At 46.0% G+C, this 18,016-nt stretch overlaps 1 protein-coding gene across 5 annotated transcripts; it reads left to right on the forward strand.

The window, feature by feature from the left end:
* Positions 1 to 639: 639 nt before the first annotated feature.
* Positions 640 to 17,915, forward strand: ARHGDIB (Rho GDP dissociation inhibitor beta). 5 transcript variants are annotated; one of them, XM_080914294.1, is made up of 7 exons: positions 640 to 713; positions 873 to 940; positions 9,030 to 9,222; positions 10,423 to 10,506; positions 13,008 to 13,084; positions 15,051 to 15,114; positions 17,208 to 17,915. In XM_080914294.1, exons 3-7 carry the CDS (start codon positions 9,045 to 9,047, stop codon positions 17,405 to 17,407), a joined length of 603 nt encoding a protein of 200 aa, XP_080770420.1. In that variant the 5' UTR covers positions 640 to 713; positions 873 to 940; positions 9,030 to 9,044; the 3' UTR covers positions 17,408 to 17,915. The 5 variants fall into 5 exon arrangements, with proteins under 5 accessions (XP_080770420.1, XP_080770424.1, XP_080770421.1 ...); XM_080914296.1 differs by lacking the exon at positions 640 to 713 and adding an exon at positions 2,979 to 3,045 and having other exon boundaries at positions 881 to 940; XM_080914297.1 differs by lacking the exons at positions 640 to 713; positions 873 to 940 and adding exons at positions 2,490 to 2,514; positions 2,979 to 3,045.
* Positions 17,916 to 18,016: the final 101 nt, after the last annotated feature.

Genomic DNA, 18,016 nt, shown 5'->3' on the forward strand with positions numbered 1-18,016 from the left:
CCTTCAGCGGGATGGCACATGGGGTTGGCAGCTTGTTCTCATTTAAATTTTCTCCCAAGCCATCCCTCAAGTCGCTGCTAAGTCGATTTTAGCATCCAGGCGATTATCACAGATTTCCGTGTTAGATGATGAATTAATGAAGTTGGATTTTCTTTTGCAATCTGTGTTCCTAGATGTAGCCAACGTTAAGTTGTTTTCCCTTCTGTTTATTTCCTGGGAGACTTTGTGGTACAATACACAGCAGCATCTGCAAATTAGAACCAATAAAGCTCAAAAAAAAAAAAAAAAAAAAAAAAACCCTGTCTGAAGATGAATTATTTAAATTTAGCACCCTGTATATACATTTAACATCCATAATTTCCACTCCTCATTTTCTGCAGCAAATTGTCTTACCAGAAATAAAGAAAAGGAAGCTGATAGGGCCTTATAGGAGCAGAAGTTTCCAGTACACAATAAAACCTACACGGATGCATTTCTACTGTTTAGAGGCTCTATGTGTCTCTCCCCAAGGTTATGGCCTTTAGACACGCACACACAATCGTTCAAAGCACACATAGCTATGGGGACCCTCCCCCGGCATGCACACTCTTGCGTCTTTGTCACATGGGCTGGCTTGCTCCACATGTGTCCTTAATTGTCAAGAATGCTGCTCAGCGGGCTGATCTCCCGATAGGCAGTGCAGGATTCGAGACAGCCCAGGGTTTCCTTGTCAAGTAGGTTTAAAACATCTCTCTCTCTCTCTCTCTCTCTCTCTCTCTCTCTCTCTCTCTCTCTCTCTCTCTCTCTCTCTCTCTCTCTCTCTCTCTCTCTCTCTCTCTCTCTCTCTCTCCCTGTCTCTCTCTCACTAACTTCCTTCCTGTTCTAACTGCCAGTGCTCAGAAGTCAGAGTTGAGAGACGGAGGTAACCCACAGAGACACAGGGCCGACAGGAGCCTGGACCGTAAGTTGAAAGCCTGAAGTGGGGGTAGGTCGCAGGTGGGCGCAGAGTCACGCAGGAAATCTCGGATCCACCCTGCTGCCCTTGCTGGGGGAAGCTGTTGCTGGTTTTTAAGAAGGGCTGGTCTTTAAACTGAATTTCATGATAAGAAAGTGCTAAAGAGATTGTTGGGGCAGAAAAGGGGAAGTCAGCCCTGGGAAGGGGAGACAGAGCTGAAGGAGGTAGGAGAGAGTACCCCCCACACCAGAATGTTCTAGAGAAGGTATCTGGGGATACCTGGCATGGGGGTGGGAGGGGCGGAACTGGGTGGTTTCCTTGCTAGGCAGGAGCTGGAATTCTGAGCTGATACGGACTGTGTTGGTGGATGGTGGCTTGAGCTGGGCTGGAGATGTGTGGTTTCCTGTTTTTAAGCACGCTTTAAAGAGACTGTTTGAAAAGAGAGAAAATATGGCTCAGAGCCTGTCAAATACTAAGCCATTAACAAAAACAGGGGAATTAAATTCTTGCAGTGGGTTGGGCAGGAAGATATTCACTGTCCCTGCCAAAAAACCAAAGCGGCCCTCCACACCCAGGGGAACTGGCGCAGGTCTGGAAGATGCGGAGAAAGAGTCTGCGTGGGCCCGGCTCTGTACGTGGTCAGTGGGCCTTCCAGCTGTCGTGGTCTGAGCTTTGGCCTTGCGAGAAGTGCTTTAGACATGACTTGGTGGTACGCTCTCCTCTCTTCACCAGGCTTGCCAGAAAGCAAGTGCTGACCGCCGGCCCCGTCTGGGGTAACTTGTAAGCATGGGTCTGAGGAACCCTGAGCAGCTTTTCAGTATGAGGAAGGGAGGCAGCCCACCCTTACAGGAAGACCCCCAAACCACCCGTTCACAAAGACACTAAGAGCCTTCTGAAGTCAGGCTTGGCACATTGGGTTCCCCACGTGAGAACTCAAGAAGAGGTCAGTGGTGACCTGCAGGTGCCATTTGTTTCTTTGGCATTTCTTGGAGTGCATCCCGACCGGTTTCAAACACAGCACAGGTTTAGTGGCAAAACAACCTTATTCTTCTGTGAGACCTTCAGGTTTCTGATAGAACATGATCAACTCTTCATCCACACATGGCTAGCGGGCCTAACCCTCCTGGGCGTCTTTCTAGCCCTTGGAATTTGGTCCTTCACCATTTTGGAGAGTGCGGGCCTGTCCCGAGGAGACGTGCTTTGAGCAGCTGTACGGTTTTGTTTCCACTGGGAAAGCTCTGAACAGCAGAGTTATTCTGAGGGGAATTTACGGGAATCCGATATGTGGCAGACTTGAGCTAGCAGGAAGGAGAAGCCCCGTGGGGGTGAAAAAAAAAAAAAAGACAGTCAGTGTTGGCTCAGAGCCCTCTGTGTGCCAAGCCCGGTATTGAGAAAGTCAAGATTTTCATACTCGGGGTGGAGGAGTGTTAAGGAAGTGTTCGGTAGTTCACATGCCGGAACAGAAGAGCTGACAGCCCTAGACTCTGTCTGTGGAAGCTTTCTCTAATCCCGCATGTGCCGGGCGTGCCTTCGCTTGTATAGCAGCTCTGATGCTCTGATATGAACCACATTGGCGGATGGTGGGTTGAGCCCCAGGTAGCAGTGGCAGGTCCCAGGTCTTGCTTGCTCCTGAAAGATCTCTGGTACTTTCATCCATACAAGAAGATCTTACCAAGTTGTCCTTCATTGATAATGCTCTGGTTTCAGCAACCGAAGCTGGCTGAAACTCCACGGGGGGGGGGGGGCCTTCCCCGCCCCCCAGGGGGCGCGGGGGCGGGTCCGATAATTCTAAATTCAAGTGTCTGTGAAATTGACTTCTCACATTAAGTTACAACCTTAGTTGACTGCAGCTGGTTTTTTTTCCTTTTTTTTTTTTTTTTTTTTTTTTTTTTTTTTTTTTTTTTTGCCTAGTCATAGCTTCCAGGGTGCAGCTGTCTTTGAAGATTATTTAAAGTGGTATTTGTGAAAGAGGGTCACGCGGGGGGCGGGGGTTGAGGGGAGCATGGTGATTCTGACTCTTATCTCTTTCCGCACCAAAACACAGAACTGGAGGAACGGGCTTGGAATTCACAGGCAGGAAATAACAGACTGTTTCCCTGAGGAAGGGAAAGGTGAGCCTCTGGTTCTTAGTGGGAGGGGTAGGGCCTGACTTTAACCCCAGCGTTTGAGAGGCTGGTCATCTCTGTGAGGTCAGCCAGGGATACAGAATGAGACCCTGTCTTAAAATGGCCTTGAGATGCCCCAGAAAGGGCCAGATCTTTCATGTGACTAGAAATACTGAAGGGGTTTCTCCAGAAGCCACAGAAGAGGCCTTGTAGATGTCATGGCAGATACTCTGGGGTCTCCTGAAACCAGGCAACAGCAAAGCCTGCAGAGGTGGCTGTGACATGCGCAGTTCTCAGCAAGAACCTAGCTTGGGGCTCTGGGCGCTACTGTGGGAAATCCCCTGCTCCAGCAGGCCCACCTCTCCAGTTCTTTCATTAGTGACTCGGAGGTGCAAGTGAGACCCTCACAGACCCAGCCTTTCAGTGTAGTCAGAACTCCCTGCGCTTTTCCCCAGAGCCAGGGGCAGTTTCTCTGCAACCTGCTCTCGGAGCCCGCTGACTCATCTTCTCATTCAGAGCCAACCCTCAGTTCAGCAAAGGACGGAGGAATGAAATCTAAAATAGAATTGTCAATGTGAGGTATTTCAAAAGAAACACAGTAGTTACTGTCCCGTTTCTACACTGACTTTCATTAGTAAATAATCCTCCCAAGTTCCTAAACTTCAGGAGCTGTCCTTACTCCACAGAGAAACAGTCTGCAGACCGAGCAGGAAGAATTGCACACGGTCAGATCAGTTTATACCCAGGGGAAGCGCTTCCTCTTTAGGAAGTTACAACCCACAGAACACATGGTGGCGGGGCCAGGAAGAAAGACAAGGGAAAAATGAATATTTATTAAACACCTACTGGCCAATACAGTTTACAATTCAGCCTTTGATGCCGTGAGGAAGGACCATTTTTTTCTACATCTCTGATAGATGTTAATGACTTGCTTAGGTCCTATAAGAAGTTGGTTTCAGAGCCAGGCTTTGAGCCCCCCATCCACTTTCCTCAAAGTTCATGCTTTATCAAACATGAAGGTCACTTTGCTGAAACTCACCTGGGATGGGATTTATTTCCTACAGATGTAGGACCTCGTTTTGTTTGTTTGTTTGTTTGTTTTCCCCCCATGGCCATCAACTCACGTGAAGCTATATTAACAACCAGAGGTGTGTGCACCGACCCGAGTTTAAGTCGTATTTAACTATTTTCTTCTGTTTTTTTCTGTACCTGTAACGTGGAGCTCACACTGTCTCCCGCAAAGTATCTGGTGATTCCTTGCAATCATCCAACTGTGTCATTGCTAAGTTTGGACTCAGAACAGTTCAGTAACTGTTTCGCAGCTGTTTGTGTGATAGTCTTTGTGATGTAAAAGATTTAGGTAAAAGAAAGGTGATTTACATCTTAGGGGGTAAAAAGTAGATTGTGTATGTTTTTGTTTTTTGTTTTTTTTTAATTTATTTGTTTTGTATAAGTGCACTGTCATTGTCTTGAGACACACCAGAAGAGGGAGTAGAACTCCATTATAGATGGTTTTGAGCTACTGTGTGGTTGCTGGGAATTGAACTCAGGACCTCTGGAAGGGCAGTCAGTACTCTTAACCACTGAGCCATCACACCAGCCCCTAATGTTGTACTTTTACAAAACAGGGGTAGAATGTGGCAGGAGGGAGCATCTCTACAGACCCTTGAGGAATTACCAACATAAGACAGGCTTCATACAAAAGGAAGCTTGTTGGGGGAAGGGAAGGGGACCTAGATAAAAAGGGATAGAGGTGGGGAGGGGGGCAGGAAAGAATGAGAGAAGAGAGAAGGAAGAGAGCGAGACACCAGACAGGAACAAGTAGGGAAGAGAGAGAAAGAGAATGGGGGGGGGAGAAAAGGAGAGGGAGAGAGAGAATGGTAAGAGCAGTGTTCTTACACATCTGGCTTCTGGCTTGCTCCTGGCTAGTGGAAACAGAAAGCTGTTGCTAGGTAGCTGTTGGGCGGAGCCTAGAGGAATTGCCAACAATCTCAACTGTAGCACTTTTCAGAGAGATACAAAGTGTAAATAACTTAACACTGATATTCTTCCCTCAAATACACTAATGGGGTGAAGTAACTGAGCGGCCACTCAACTGTCACACAGCTGCAGGCAATGACACACAGAGAGAGGCGGGGGACAGTGACTCATCGGAAGACCATCTCTCATGATAAACATAAAGAAACAAGGGGTCCTCATGGCTGAAACATGTGCCCAAGAGTTCTCTGCCAGAAAGCCAGAACCAACCTACATGTGGGGGGGGGGCTGCTCAGTAAGGAGATAACCACCCCCAAATCAACTAGATCTAACCACTAGCCACGTGGCTATATTCATGAGACAAAGATATCACCTGATATCATCTGTTTCTGTATATTCAACATTTTGGGTGGATAATTAGGGTGTTGATTTTTGGGTTCAAGCAAAGCCTTGGGAGAAAGAAAACTTTCTTTACTGCAATCGACTGGCCCGCATACACCAGGGTTTACAGGGTTAACCTTAGACAATGTCTTAGACAATGATAAGATTATGAAGTCTTCAGGGTCCGTGAATCTATGGACTAAAAGAATTTTAAAAATCATATCTTTATTCTTTTCCTCTTTGGACTAAAGACCAAGGTGATTGTTACATTTTTTTGTTTTTTTTTTTTTTTTTTTTTCTCTTATGTGTATGGCTTTTTGCATGCATGTTTGTGTGTGGACCATAGAGAAGCGGAATGGATCCCCTAAGTGAGAGTTACAGATAGTTATGAGCCACCCCATGGGTGCTGGGAATCACAACTGAGTCCTTTGGGAAAGCACCCAGTGCTCTTAGTCACTGAATTATCTCTCCAGCCTCTGCTTAACAGATTAAAAAAAAAAGTGTCTTGTCACCTCCAAAATGTAAAGAATCACCCATCAAACCAGCTGGACCTTATAGACATGACCAACTTCTATTTCCTCCTGGCTCTTACCAGAAACTTAAATGTCAATGTGCTCTGGAGGGAGAGGCCTGGAAACAGTGGGAGGGAGCTCACCAACAAGAGGTGGCTTTCTTGCAGCTTCGAAGGGAGAATTGCCTTTGAAGTTATTTTGCGTATTACCATAATAGCCACCTGTCCACAGTGAGCGACTTTGGGTCATCTGGTCTCACATCTTGTTCTTTCTTTCTTAAAAAGATTTACTTGTTTATTCTGTGTAGGTGAGTACCCTGTCACTGTCTTCAGACACACCAGAAGAGGTCATCGTATCTCATCACAGATGGTTGTGAGCCATCATGTGGTTGCTGGGATTTGAACTCAGGACCCCTGGAAGAGCATTCAGTGTTCCCAACCACTGAGCCATCTCTCCAGCCCTTACATCGCTTTCTTATGTTGCAATTATGCCCAGTTATTGTAATGTGGCTCAGAACTTCCTGGTTTTCCTGCACCAATACCAGATATACATTGTCTATTCTCGCATGTCTTTAAAAAGTTGTCTCAGCTTTATAAAGTATTTAGAAGTTTGGAATTAATGATAAAATTTGAAATAATAATAATAAATAATAAGATTTCATAATAAGATTAAAACCCAGATGATCGGAGAACCCACACAGTTAGACGTTTGCAAGTCCTATATCAGCCTCTTCCCTCTTTCTTTCTCTCCCTCTCCCCCTATCTGTTCTTTTCAAATTTTAGAATCTACAGATTGTGCAAAGTAATGAGATCTTGATCTAATGACACCATCCAATGGTCAGGCGTTCAGTTGGGAACTGCTAGAACAGAGGGCTTATGTTCTAGAAGGTTCTTTCCTGTGAAGCGAGCTGCATGTGTCCACGCAAATAGCCTCGTGCTCTGTCGAGTTGCTTATGGATTCTCCACTCTGGTTATCTGTTAGGCTGTCATGGCCACCAGATGAGAAGGTGCCTCATCTGATTCGTCTTATCTTACTTGCTCTTCATCAGTCCCTTAAAGGTTGTCCTCAGACTGCTACATCTGCCAGCCCCATCCTTTATTCTTACTTCCGGGCCATTCTATTCCTCCTCTGTGAGCTGTTCGGAATTTGAGCTGGGCTTTGTACTTTCCCTGCTGATCTCCGGAGTCTCAGGTTTCAATGATGCCAGTGGTTCAGGTGAGACAAGGGTTACCATAGAAACTGGCCTACCTGCTTCTTTTCAGTGCAGGAAGTAGATGTAGGTACTGAATGTCCAGAGCTTCTCAGGCCTGATGTTTTGCTGGAAGACAAACGAGAGGGCCCTTGTTTCTTTCCCTCCCTTCCTCCATCTCAACCTTTCCTTCTCCCCCTCCTCACACTCCACACTCCACCATTTCTCTTTCTTTCATCCCATAAATTTGCTCTTGTTCACTTCAAAATCATTTTCCTTCTTGTTGCATTAGTAATATTGAAACACAGAACTGCAGTCAAGTTGGCCCCATTGATTCCCTCGTCCCCAAAAGAATTCACAGTGTCGCTAGGGATAAGAGGTGATAGTGAATGTCTTTGTTGTGTGACTAATGAGAAAGGGAGGCTTTGACGTCCTTTCCTGGGCATCACCCAGGCAGCCGACCCCACTGCCTTTAGCCACACGCTCTGACGTCCACCGCTGCGCCGTGAGGAGCACAGTCTTTGAACCCTCAGATCTCAGTTTTCCCAGTGATCCGGTGAGAAGGTGGACTATTTTACCTCTTGACCTTGTTTGCACTCTGAAAAGTTGTATGGAGAGGTGCCTGACAACACTCACAGACAAACAGAGATAATTTTACTCCATTCCCCCTCAGTTCTATTTTCACGAGTCAAGTAGATGTAGACACCGTTAGAGAAAGAATGCGTCATGATTCGCCCAGGTGAGAGTTTGCGTCTGAGCCCAACCTTTTGACACAGTTCCAAGATGTTGTCACATATAAATGTCATGCTCAAGAGTCGTGCCATCAAGTTTTTTAAAAACAAAATTAAAGAAAAATCTCATAATCTTTTAAGCTGATGATTTTGTATCAGGTCACACTCATAGTTAACCCTCGGTGTGCAGAGAGCAGGAGGCCCCTAGAAATACGGGGAAATACAAAGAAAAAATGGGAAGCTGGCAGAAGTCCCCGAGTAACAAATCCATACTTACCATCTTCCCTAGAGGAATCTGAGTCCTTTGCTGTTTGGTGGCATGTCAGAAGGACACAGAACACAGAGTGGAAGCAATCAGTCACCAGTGAAGATCATAAAATGCAGAACTACACAGATGTTACAGGTGGGGTGGGCACTCAAGAAGAACCTAGAACCCAGTATCTGCTCTCAAGCTCCGATTAACAGTGTGGAGGGGGGGTCATTCGTTCGTGCCAGGTGGGAGTTAGTCAGCGTAACTCAGACTGTGCATACTGGGGCAAAGCTTGAATGTTTGGTCACTAGGCTGGTTTGTGTTAACCTTGACACAGGCTGGAGTTATCACAGAGAAAGGAGCCTCAGTTGAGGAAATACCTCCATGAGATCCAGCTGTAAGGCATTTTCTCAACTAGTAATCAAGGAGGGAGGACCCAGCCCATTGTGGGTGGTGCCATCCCTGGGCTGGCAGACCTGGGTTCTATAAGAAAGCAGGCTGAGCAAGCCAGGGGAAGCAAGCCAGTAAGTAACATCCCTCCGTGGCTTCTGCATCAGCTCCTGCTTCCTGACCTGCTTGAGTTCCAGTCCTGAATTTCTTCGGTGATGAACAGCAATGTGGAAGTGTGAGCTGAATAAACCCTTTCCTTCCCAACTTGTTTCTTGGTTATGATGTTTTGTGTGTGAATAGAAACCCTGACTAAGACACCGGGATTGTTTATGCTGCGTTTCTTCACTGTAGTGCGTTGCTCACAAGAAAGTTGTTTAGTCTTGTAGCTGTAGTCTATTTTAAAAAAAATTAAGACAAGTCAGAGAAATGACTGTAAATACTGTATGTTTCATGACATGGGTTGAGGAACAATTTGGAAATCACTGATGAATACAAATCTCCAATAAGGTAGTACCAATAGCAACTCTAGTGGCTCATGGGACATCATTCTCTCTCTGAAGTAAGGAGCCATCAGGATGACTGAGAAGGATGAACAGCCACAGCTGGAGGAGGGAGACGATGACCTGGACAGCAAGCTCAATTACAAGCCACCTCCGCAGAAGTCCCTGAAGGAGCTGCAGGAGATGGACAAAGATGACGAGAGTCTAACCAAGTACAAGAAGACACTGCTGGGAGATGTTCCCGTGGTAGCAGGTGTGTGCGTGGGGAGGGGTCAGGGCAAGGCCTCCAAGGAGATATGCATTGCTGTTGCCCACAGTCAGGAGCAAAGGGCTTCATGCTTAGGTGGGTGAGGCACCATTTGTTCATGCTGCCTAAGGTCATGGACTGTATAATTATGTTTTCTTTGGAGACTGTGAGAGAGTCAGAGGTGAGGCAGACAAAAATTACCCACATGGAACACATAGAATTTCAGACCACTACACTCTATTCTGGTCTCCACCCATACCCCTTCTTCTCTCTCTCTCTCTCTCTCTCTCTCTCTCTCTCTCTCTCTCTCTCTCTCTCTCTCATGTTTCTTAGCTATTCTTTTGTCTTGGTCTCTCTGTCTCTTCCTCTCTCTCAAACACACACACACAGCCAGAACAAGACATGGCGACAGGCCTGAATAGACAATGTCTCAGTATTTGAGACTTGTAATTAAGATGGGTCTTAGTTAGCAAGTTGGAGAGAAAAGTGTTTATTTGTCTTACGCTTCCAGAGTCACAGGGCATCACTGAAGGAATTCAAGCCAGGAACCCTGGGGAAGAACCTGGAGACATAAACTGAAGCTGAGGACCAATGGAGGGATGCTGCTTACTGGCTTCTCCCCATAGCCGGTTGTTCAGCCTGTTTCTTATAGCGCCCAGGGCCACTAACCTAGGGAAACACTGTTCACATGAGCTGGGCCCTCCCACAGCAATCGTGAACCAAGAAAAGCAATACGTGCTTGCCCATGGACAAGTCTGGTGGGAGCACTTTCTCAAGTAAGGGTCACTCTTCCAAAATGACTCTAGCTTTGCCGACTTGACCTAAAAGTAGCCAACACGGTCAGTAAATGCCTGAACTAGAAAAATCACAATTCTGCCATTTCTATAGGAATCAGTACTAAGCAGGAGCCTGCCATTCTTTTCCTGTTGTTACACAGAGATTTAATTTTCTCTTTATATTCTCTTCTGTCATCTACAACGTGAAACACACATGTGCATATATACACACATGTACATACATGCACGTGTGCACACATTTGTACGCACACGCATGCACACGCATGCATACATATGTACGCACTCATGCGTGCTCCCACGCACACACTTGCACACACATACACATACATGCACACTCCTATGCATACACTCGGTCACTCCCCCATACAATGCCCTTCCATGTGCTTATGGTTTCTTTTGAACCCTGCAGACCCAACAGTGCCCAATGTGACTGTTACCCGGCTTAGCCTTGTTTGTGACAGTGCGCCAGGACCAATCACCATGGACCTTACCGGTAAGTGAACACATCTTGGCTGTTCAGAGGGGTCTAAGATGTCACAGGGAAAACTTGGTCTTTGTCCCCAATTCCCACTGGACAAAACTGATCAGGTGGCCCTTGGAGATGCACTCGCTGGGACCAGTCCACAAACAACTGCATTCCCAGTGTCCACTGCTTGCTGTGTTTAATGAAAAGCCCAGATCCTGACTCAATGTAGTGGAACAATTGAGATCTATACACCGTGTGTGTATCTGTGCACTATTCTGATTCTGTATTATTCATGTACATGTGAAGAGTACATATGTGTGTGCATGAAAAGACCGGAAGTTAACCTCAGGTATCTACTTACAGGCTTGGCTCGGCTCCTCAAAGTGTTCAGCCAGTTTTCTTAAAGCACCAGGACCACTAGCCCAGGGGAGCCATTGTCCATAAAGAACTGGGTCCTCCAACAAAAAGCATCAGTCAAGAAAGTACACTCAGGGTCTTTCACTTGGTCTGCCTGGCCGGAGAGCTCCAGGGACCCACCTGTCCCCGCTGCTCCAGAGCTAGCATGCACAGATTTACTTATTAGGGGAGGGGCATTGATTTATTTCCGAATACTGTAAATGTGGGTCCAGGAGGTCTGTGTGCTTGCATGACAAGCAGTTTACTGACCGAGCGCCCTCTTCAGGCTGCAGTCACTCACTTTTGGTGCATTCACCTGTGCGGCATTTGCTTCAGGCCTGTGTTTCCACAAGGTAACAGAAGGAACAACCGTTCTTGTAGGACACAGTACAGGCGGGAATGTTGAGCCAGGCGCTGAGCATCACTAGACTTGCAGTATTTATATGGTTTGGACACCAGCAAAAGAGTTCATCTTATCCCAGCTATGGCCTTAGGGGGCGGGGAGGAAACCCCAAGACCTCCTGCATAATGACTGACACTCCCCTGCTCGGCACACCCAAAGCTTAATGCTTCGTTCCTAAACAATTTCTCTGACAAACCCCCAAAATAAAAATTGGTGTTTATTTCACCTGTCGTGACTAACAGCCAACTGCTTTCGTTAGGCAGATCTTGGGGAGATGAGCAGAAACTGGGACGGTGGGCTTCATGAGAAATTGTTGGCGGTTGAGAAAAGGGTCATGAACCCCAGTCAGGCGCGTCCAAGGCAGATCTGGGAGGGGAGAATCTGTCGCCAGATTCAAAGCTTTGCAGAAGCCAGAGCACAGTTCTAGAACAGTAAGTTCAGCAGCAGAACTTCCTCACACAGGGTATGTGCGCTTTACCTTATATGGATATTTCTGTCAAGGGGAGGAAATCAGGGCTGAGAAGACAGGCTTCCTGTTCAACTGAAACCAGTAGAGCAGACGCCCTGCGTGTACACACTCACAACCACACGATGCATCCCTCCAAGCGGACACTCGCTCTCTCACCCAGAGCCAGGTACAACTGTCAGCTCCCAGGAGTAGGTCTGCTGAGGGCGTGTCCAGAAGGGAAGGAGGGCCAGGCAGGAGAGCTTGGCCTTTGTCCTCCTTTGCCGGAAGAGAAAACCTGAATTTGGTTTTCCATCCTAGAGAAACTGTTGAGCTAAAGCCATATGATAGCATTTATGAAGCCAAACACTTACCCGAAGTGTACACATATACATGCACACACACTCACAAGTGTATGCACACATTTACAACAGAGCTATACCGAAGTGTATGGAGGGAAGGCTAAAGAATGCACCATAGTTTCTCTGCAGAGCCTAACAATTAATGGCAAATCTCAGGGTTATGAACCCTAAAGCTGTTACAATTGGAATGATCTTCCTGTGTGTGTGTGTGTGTGTGTGTGTGATTGTAAATGCAAGTCCAGTTAATTATAAACACTAAAAGCCGTTTTTAAAGCTAGAAAATACCACGTATTATTCATTTTTAATACCAATTGTATGAACTGATGGAGGGAAATTTTCTTGAAGCCTAGCAATTCTTTGAAAGCCAAAGGCTGCTAGATCTGTATCTTCATATTTCCTTGGAAGAGACCCTCATGTCTCCATCTAGCAATGCATATGTATGAAGTTTCCAATGGACTGTATCAGCTCACTTTCCTCTAGCATGGCTGGTTGATTGACACTTTTTTGCTACTGACAACAATAAACTGATTGGAAGTTATGGGGGAAGAGAGATTTATCTTCACAACAATTATGGGGGGGGAGTATATTTTTGGCATTGACATCAAACTCATAGGAAAACCCCTTTACTATGCTTTTTAAAAATAACTAAGTTGTAAGATTTCAGCTAGTATAGCTGTATCTGTGCTTGTGTGTATGTTTGTGTGTGTTTGTGTGTATGTGTGTGTTTGTGTGTGTATGTGTGTTTGTTTGAGTGTGTGTGTGTGTGTGTGTGTGTGTGTGTACTCTAATCTCACATGTTTTTTTAATAGGATCCTTATGATTGATGTAACCAGATGGGCCCAGCAAAAGCTGCTGAGCCTTTGCTTTCATTCTGTCTGTGCTGTTTTCTGGGGATGCTAAGTGTGTGAATCCTCTCCCACAGGTGATCTCAAGGCCCTCAAAAAGGATACCTTCGTGCTAAAGGAAGGTATTGAATACAGGGTCAAAATTAACTTCAAAGTAAGTATCTCCTGCATGTGTTCTTCACCTTCCCAGAACCCATTTCTTCCATTACTGTGCTGGTGTTCTGTTGATGTCACTGTTGTTCTGGACTAGCCTGTTTCCACTTCTGAGCTTTTCCTGTGGAGATCCACCGTTGCTTCCCTCCTTTCCCTAGCAGGGACACCTCAGTCTCTCCATCCACTGTCACCCTTTCTCGGAACTGCACGAGGCACACACTGGGTATTGTGCCGATTGCTCCTTACACGATCTAAGCACCCAGAGGCAGGCTAAAATTGTGTGTCCCTTCCTTCCACTGTTTCATACAACTTTGTAAGTGGCAGGTCCTCATGGATATGTGGCAAGAAATGGACAAACCAATGAGTCAGCGAATAGGAAAGAAAACAGGATACTCCAACTGCTTAAAGCATTCAGAATCCGGATCTGTGGTCTTAACAAAGTGGCTGGGAATTTCAGTGGCGTTTGTGGAGCAGGTGACCAGATAATAGCAAAACAAAGCGGGACATAGCTCACCTCCCATGACGTACATGAGTAACTAGGCATCCCAGAAAAACAACCTTGACTTTGAAAGCAAATACCTAGGAGGTGCACTGTTTTGCATCTCAGGTTTTGTTTGCTTTGGCTGTCCATCATTTCTACTCAGTCATGTTCTCCAGGGCTCCACCAGGGACAACCCCATCTGCTCTCTCCAGTACACACTGAACTGGGCCCATCTTTCTCCTTGGGTGCAGGATATGATTCAAGGTGGCTCAACAGCCACCCTCTACCACATACCAAAATGCCTGAAGTCTCTTCATCTTGGAAATATTTGGTGATGCCTACAGAACTGTCACTTGAGCTGTGGATGGCTTTGTTTCATGCCATATTGTTTATTACTAGAGCAATGGAGTTTTGGGGAGAGCATCACATCTAAAATGCACAGAACAACTTCACATCAGTCTAGTATTCGATCATTCACACTACGGTGCTGTCAATTTAGAAAGCTTGAGTTGACAAATGAAATCCAACCAGCAGCTGAGGTCTATGAATACTGGGGAGTCTAGAGATGCCTGGGTTACACATCAGGTGCACAGAAACCCCTGAATCAAATCCACCTCTGAAGTTTGCCTCAGTCTCTGCCAAGGTTAAGACCACTCTGTCTGCACCCAAGTAAAGCTGAATTGGTCTCTACCTTGTCCCAGCTTGGAGTTAGAAGGAACCCAGATCACAGTAAAGAGTAATTAAAAAGCTATTTAAACCTTTACTGACACTTCTTGACAAATGTTCAAGGACAGTACATTTATAATGGCAGTTACCCACAATCCTCCAGCTCTCTGTTTCTCTCAGGGTTCTTCTTATTCCAAAACTGACAACACCCTAGAACCCTGGACCAGGTTGTCTACAATTCCATTCCACCCTGGTGGGTTTTCATTTGAGTATCTAGGGAAAGTAGCAATAGCTCAGGTAATGTCCATGGTGAGAGAGTCCGGAAGTGCTTGTCGGGTACCAGTGGGCTCCATCCATTATTTATGGGAAAGGGTGACCCATAACTTTCCCTCTAGACTCCAGTCTCAGTTACGCAGCCTCTCCTAGGCCTGATTTTCCATTACCACTCCTCTCCGCCTTGTTTGTTTTTCATAGGCTAGGTAGATCGTTTCTGAGGATATGGTGTTCACAGACTTACATAAAATTTTCCATTGGTATTTTTATAACCTTCTCTGAGACATGGACTATGTTTCTGCTAGCGTTGTTAAGGAGACAGGGATAGAGGTTATTGCCCAAGACACCAAGGAAGGAGAAATATGGTGAAGAACATTGAGACATTATTTTAACTAAGACCCTCCCAAAAAGCAATTAAATGGAAAAATATTACAGCAGTTGGGGTGGTGGATGGATTGGGCAGGAAATATTCAAACAAACAAACAAACAAAACAGAAAAACGAGTCTCTAATCTGAATTGCTTGGGGGCGGGGCTTCTCATCTACAGGTGAACAAGGATATTGTGTCTGGCCTGAAGTATGTTCAGCAGACATACCGGAATGGGATGAAAGGTAAGAGATTGTCCACAACTACTTCTCTTTGCAATTTCCGCCCCAGACTTTTGACAACCTTTGCTCATAAACTTCCAAGAGTTGGTATAGGCATAAATGTAGCTGTAGGTGTAGGTTAGGGTTAGGTATATGACATGTCCACTCGAGGAAAAGGGAGACAGGCACATCAGACCAAGACATTAAGACCATCATTTAGAATGTCAAGTCCTCACAAGGCAAACTACTGGCCTTCAACATTTGGAATCTGAATTTAAGTTTGTTACTCATATGGAGAGATTAATCAAGGTGAATTGAAGCCAAGGTCATAAAAATATTCATCAAAAGTGAAGATGTGGAGGGAGAAATAGCCCTGTTGGTAAAGTGCTTGAGTTTGAGGCCCTAGAACCGACAGAAGCAAGCCCAGGTGGTGGTATGCATTTCAGCCTGGAAAGGCAGAAACAGGAGGACCCCAGAGCATCACTGAGTAGCTTAACACAGACTCATTCATGATCTCCAGGCCAGTGGAACGATTCTGTCTCAGAAAAATAAAGCAAACAAAACCAAGGTGGATATTACCTGGGAAGAACACCTGAGGTCAATGTCTGGCCTCCACACGTGCATGCATGCGCGTACTTACACCAAATATTCAAAAGTGAAAGCAGTTCTCAGTGTAAAACCACATCAGAGAAACAAGAAAGACATGCACTGGGATCGTGCTGGCTGGGTATCAGGAGTTCCGGGGGATGGGGGAGTGAGCAGAGTAGTAATGTGTTGGGGTAGGCATGGGGCTATCACAGGGAGGAAGGGCAGAGAGACTGTGTTCCTGTCTCTTAGAAAAGAAATGAGGGGCATTTCTCCCTAGGGCTGAGAAAACAAAAAAACCCTGTAATTGAGGTATATAACCAACCACATATTCTTCCTCCTGTCATTCTGGACACACCTTGGGCAGAAAGGTAACCCAAACACTTCCACATTCCTTCCGGGACCTTCTTCCTCTCTGTGCCAGATGCAGGAACAATATCACAGAGCCCAGTCCCCAAAGCGACAAAAGAGCCGAGGGAAATTATTATTTGATGTGACTGTAGGACATGGGAACCAGTCAGTCTATCAAATGCCAGAGAAGATGGTGGCCCTGAGAGACACTGGTTGGCCTTGCTAGTGTCTGCTCTGGTGAAACCCCAGCTCAATTTCCTACTTCCTCCAAGCCCAGAGGCAGTGCTGACTCACGTAATCAAGCAGCCCCTGGCACATGTGCAGCTGTCCCTCTAAACTGCAATGGTTAAAAAGGCAGCTGTGCCCCGACCTCTGGACTACCCGGCTATCTGCTGCCATTTAAACCCCAGCTGTTCTGAATTCATTCCCAGCAGTCCCCTCTTAAGTATGGTTGGTTGACCATTTAACCGTGTGTGCCAGGTCTTTATTTTTAAACATTTGACCAATTTGCTGAGCCCCACCCCCGTCCCCGCATCTAACATTCAAATTCCTAAATTCTACATATCCTGATCTCCAGATGTTACAGTAACCCTCTCCAACCAAGATGCTCGTAGAAGGGCTGTAAACAAGAGGTCCTTGAAGTCTGTTATATAGAAAAAGAAAGAATGCCCTACGTGCAGCCCAGTTTAAACGGCTTCAAGGTTGGGGCCAGAATGTAGGTCTCAACTTGTTTGCCTACCTGACAGTTTTTCGGTTTTTAATGGTCTGCTACATCTCGTAAAGAGACTTCAGGTCCACTGACATAAGTCACCTAAAACTCTGGCTTGATAATCAGAATCAACTCTGATACTTTTCCCTAACCTCCACCCCCAAGTACGGGGAGTGGCAAGGTAAATCACATTTTTTTTTTTTCCAAAGGAATTTGGGGTTTTGAGAATGCTTTTGTCTGGAGGGATTGTTCGGTCTCTGAGACTCAGTCCAATCTGGTCTTAAACTCATGCCTTAGCTTTCCAGGTGCTACACATAGAATTGTTAGCTTAGTTTTTAAACAGTAAGGAGAAAAAAAATGTTCTAGGTAAAACTGGCATTTGGCCAGGCTTGGACACTGTTGCTTCGGCTTCTGTTCCCACTCTCTCCCGTTTTTTAGTCTCTCACACTAATGGACCTTTCTTTCTTTCCAGTGGACAAAGCTACATTCATGGTTGGCAGCTATGGGCCGAGACCAGAGGAGTATGAGTTTCTCACTCCTGTAGAGGAGGCTCCCAAGGGCATGTTGGCCCGGGGCAGTTACCACAACAAGTCTTTCTTCACTGATGATGACAAGCATGACCACCTCACCTGGGAATGGAACCTGGCCATTAAGAAGGATTGGACCGAATGAAGGTCCCATCTGTCCATCCCTCCTGCCATCTTCCCCACCAGAAGAATTCCCCAGACCATGTTGATCATCACGTTATCCCTCCTCCCTCCCTGTTCCTAGCTGGGTCCTTTCTCTATCACACACACACACACACACACACACACACACACACATCCCATCACTATCATGTTTCATCTTACCCCATCTCTCAGAATGATCCCTGCAAATGAGACTTAAAACCTAGGCTTTAACCCAGCATGTTCCCTCAGACTGTGCCCTCTGAGCAGGGTCAGAGCTCTGAAGTTCTCCATCTTGTTTAGTGGCCTCCTCTCTTTTCCCAGTTTAAGTCCTGAAGGCCAGGAAATGGGCAAGCTACCACTAATGGTTCCATGGCCTTCTGTTCAGAAATGTATTCTTGTCACTGGTTCGATGAATCTCTTCTCTGCCAATGGGAGCTCTTATTTTGTGGGAGACACCTGTAAACAACACCAAAGGAAAAGAATAAAATAGCTGCGTGTGTGACTGAGAACCTCATTTGCCTTCCTTGTCCCTTCAAACAAATATGGTACCAGAAGGTCCACATTTTGGCTTGTCTTACAGACGGGAGTGTGGGTGAGAACCATGGTACAG

This window comes from Micromys minutus (assembly GCF_963924665.1).
Source record: "Micromys minutus genome assembly, chromosome: 3".
NCBI classification, from domain to species: Eukaryota; Metazoa; Chordata; class Mammalia; order Rodentia; family Muridae; genus Micromys; species Micromys minutus.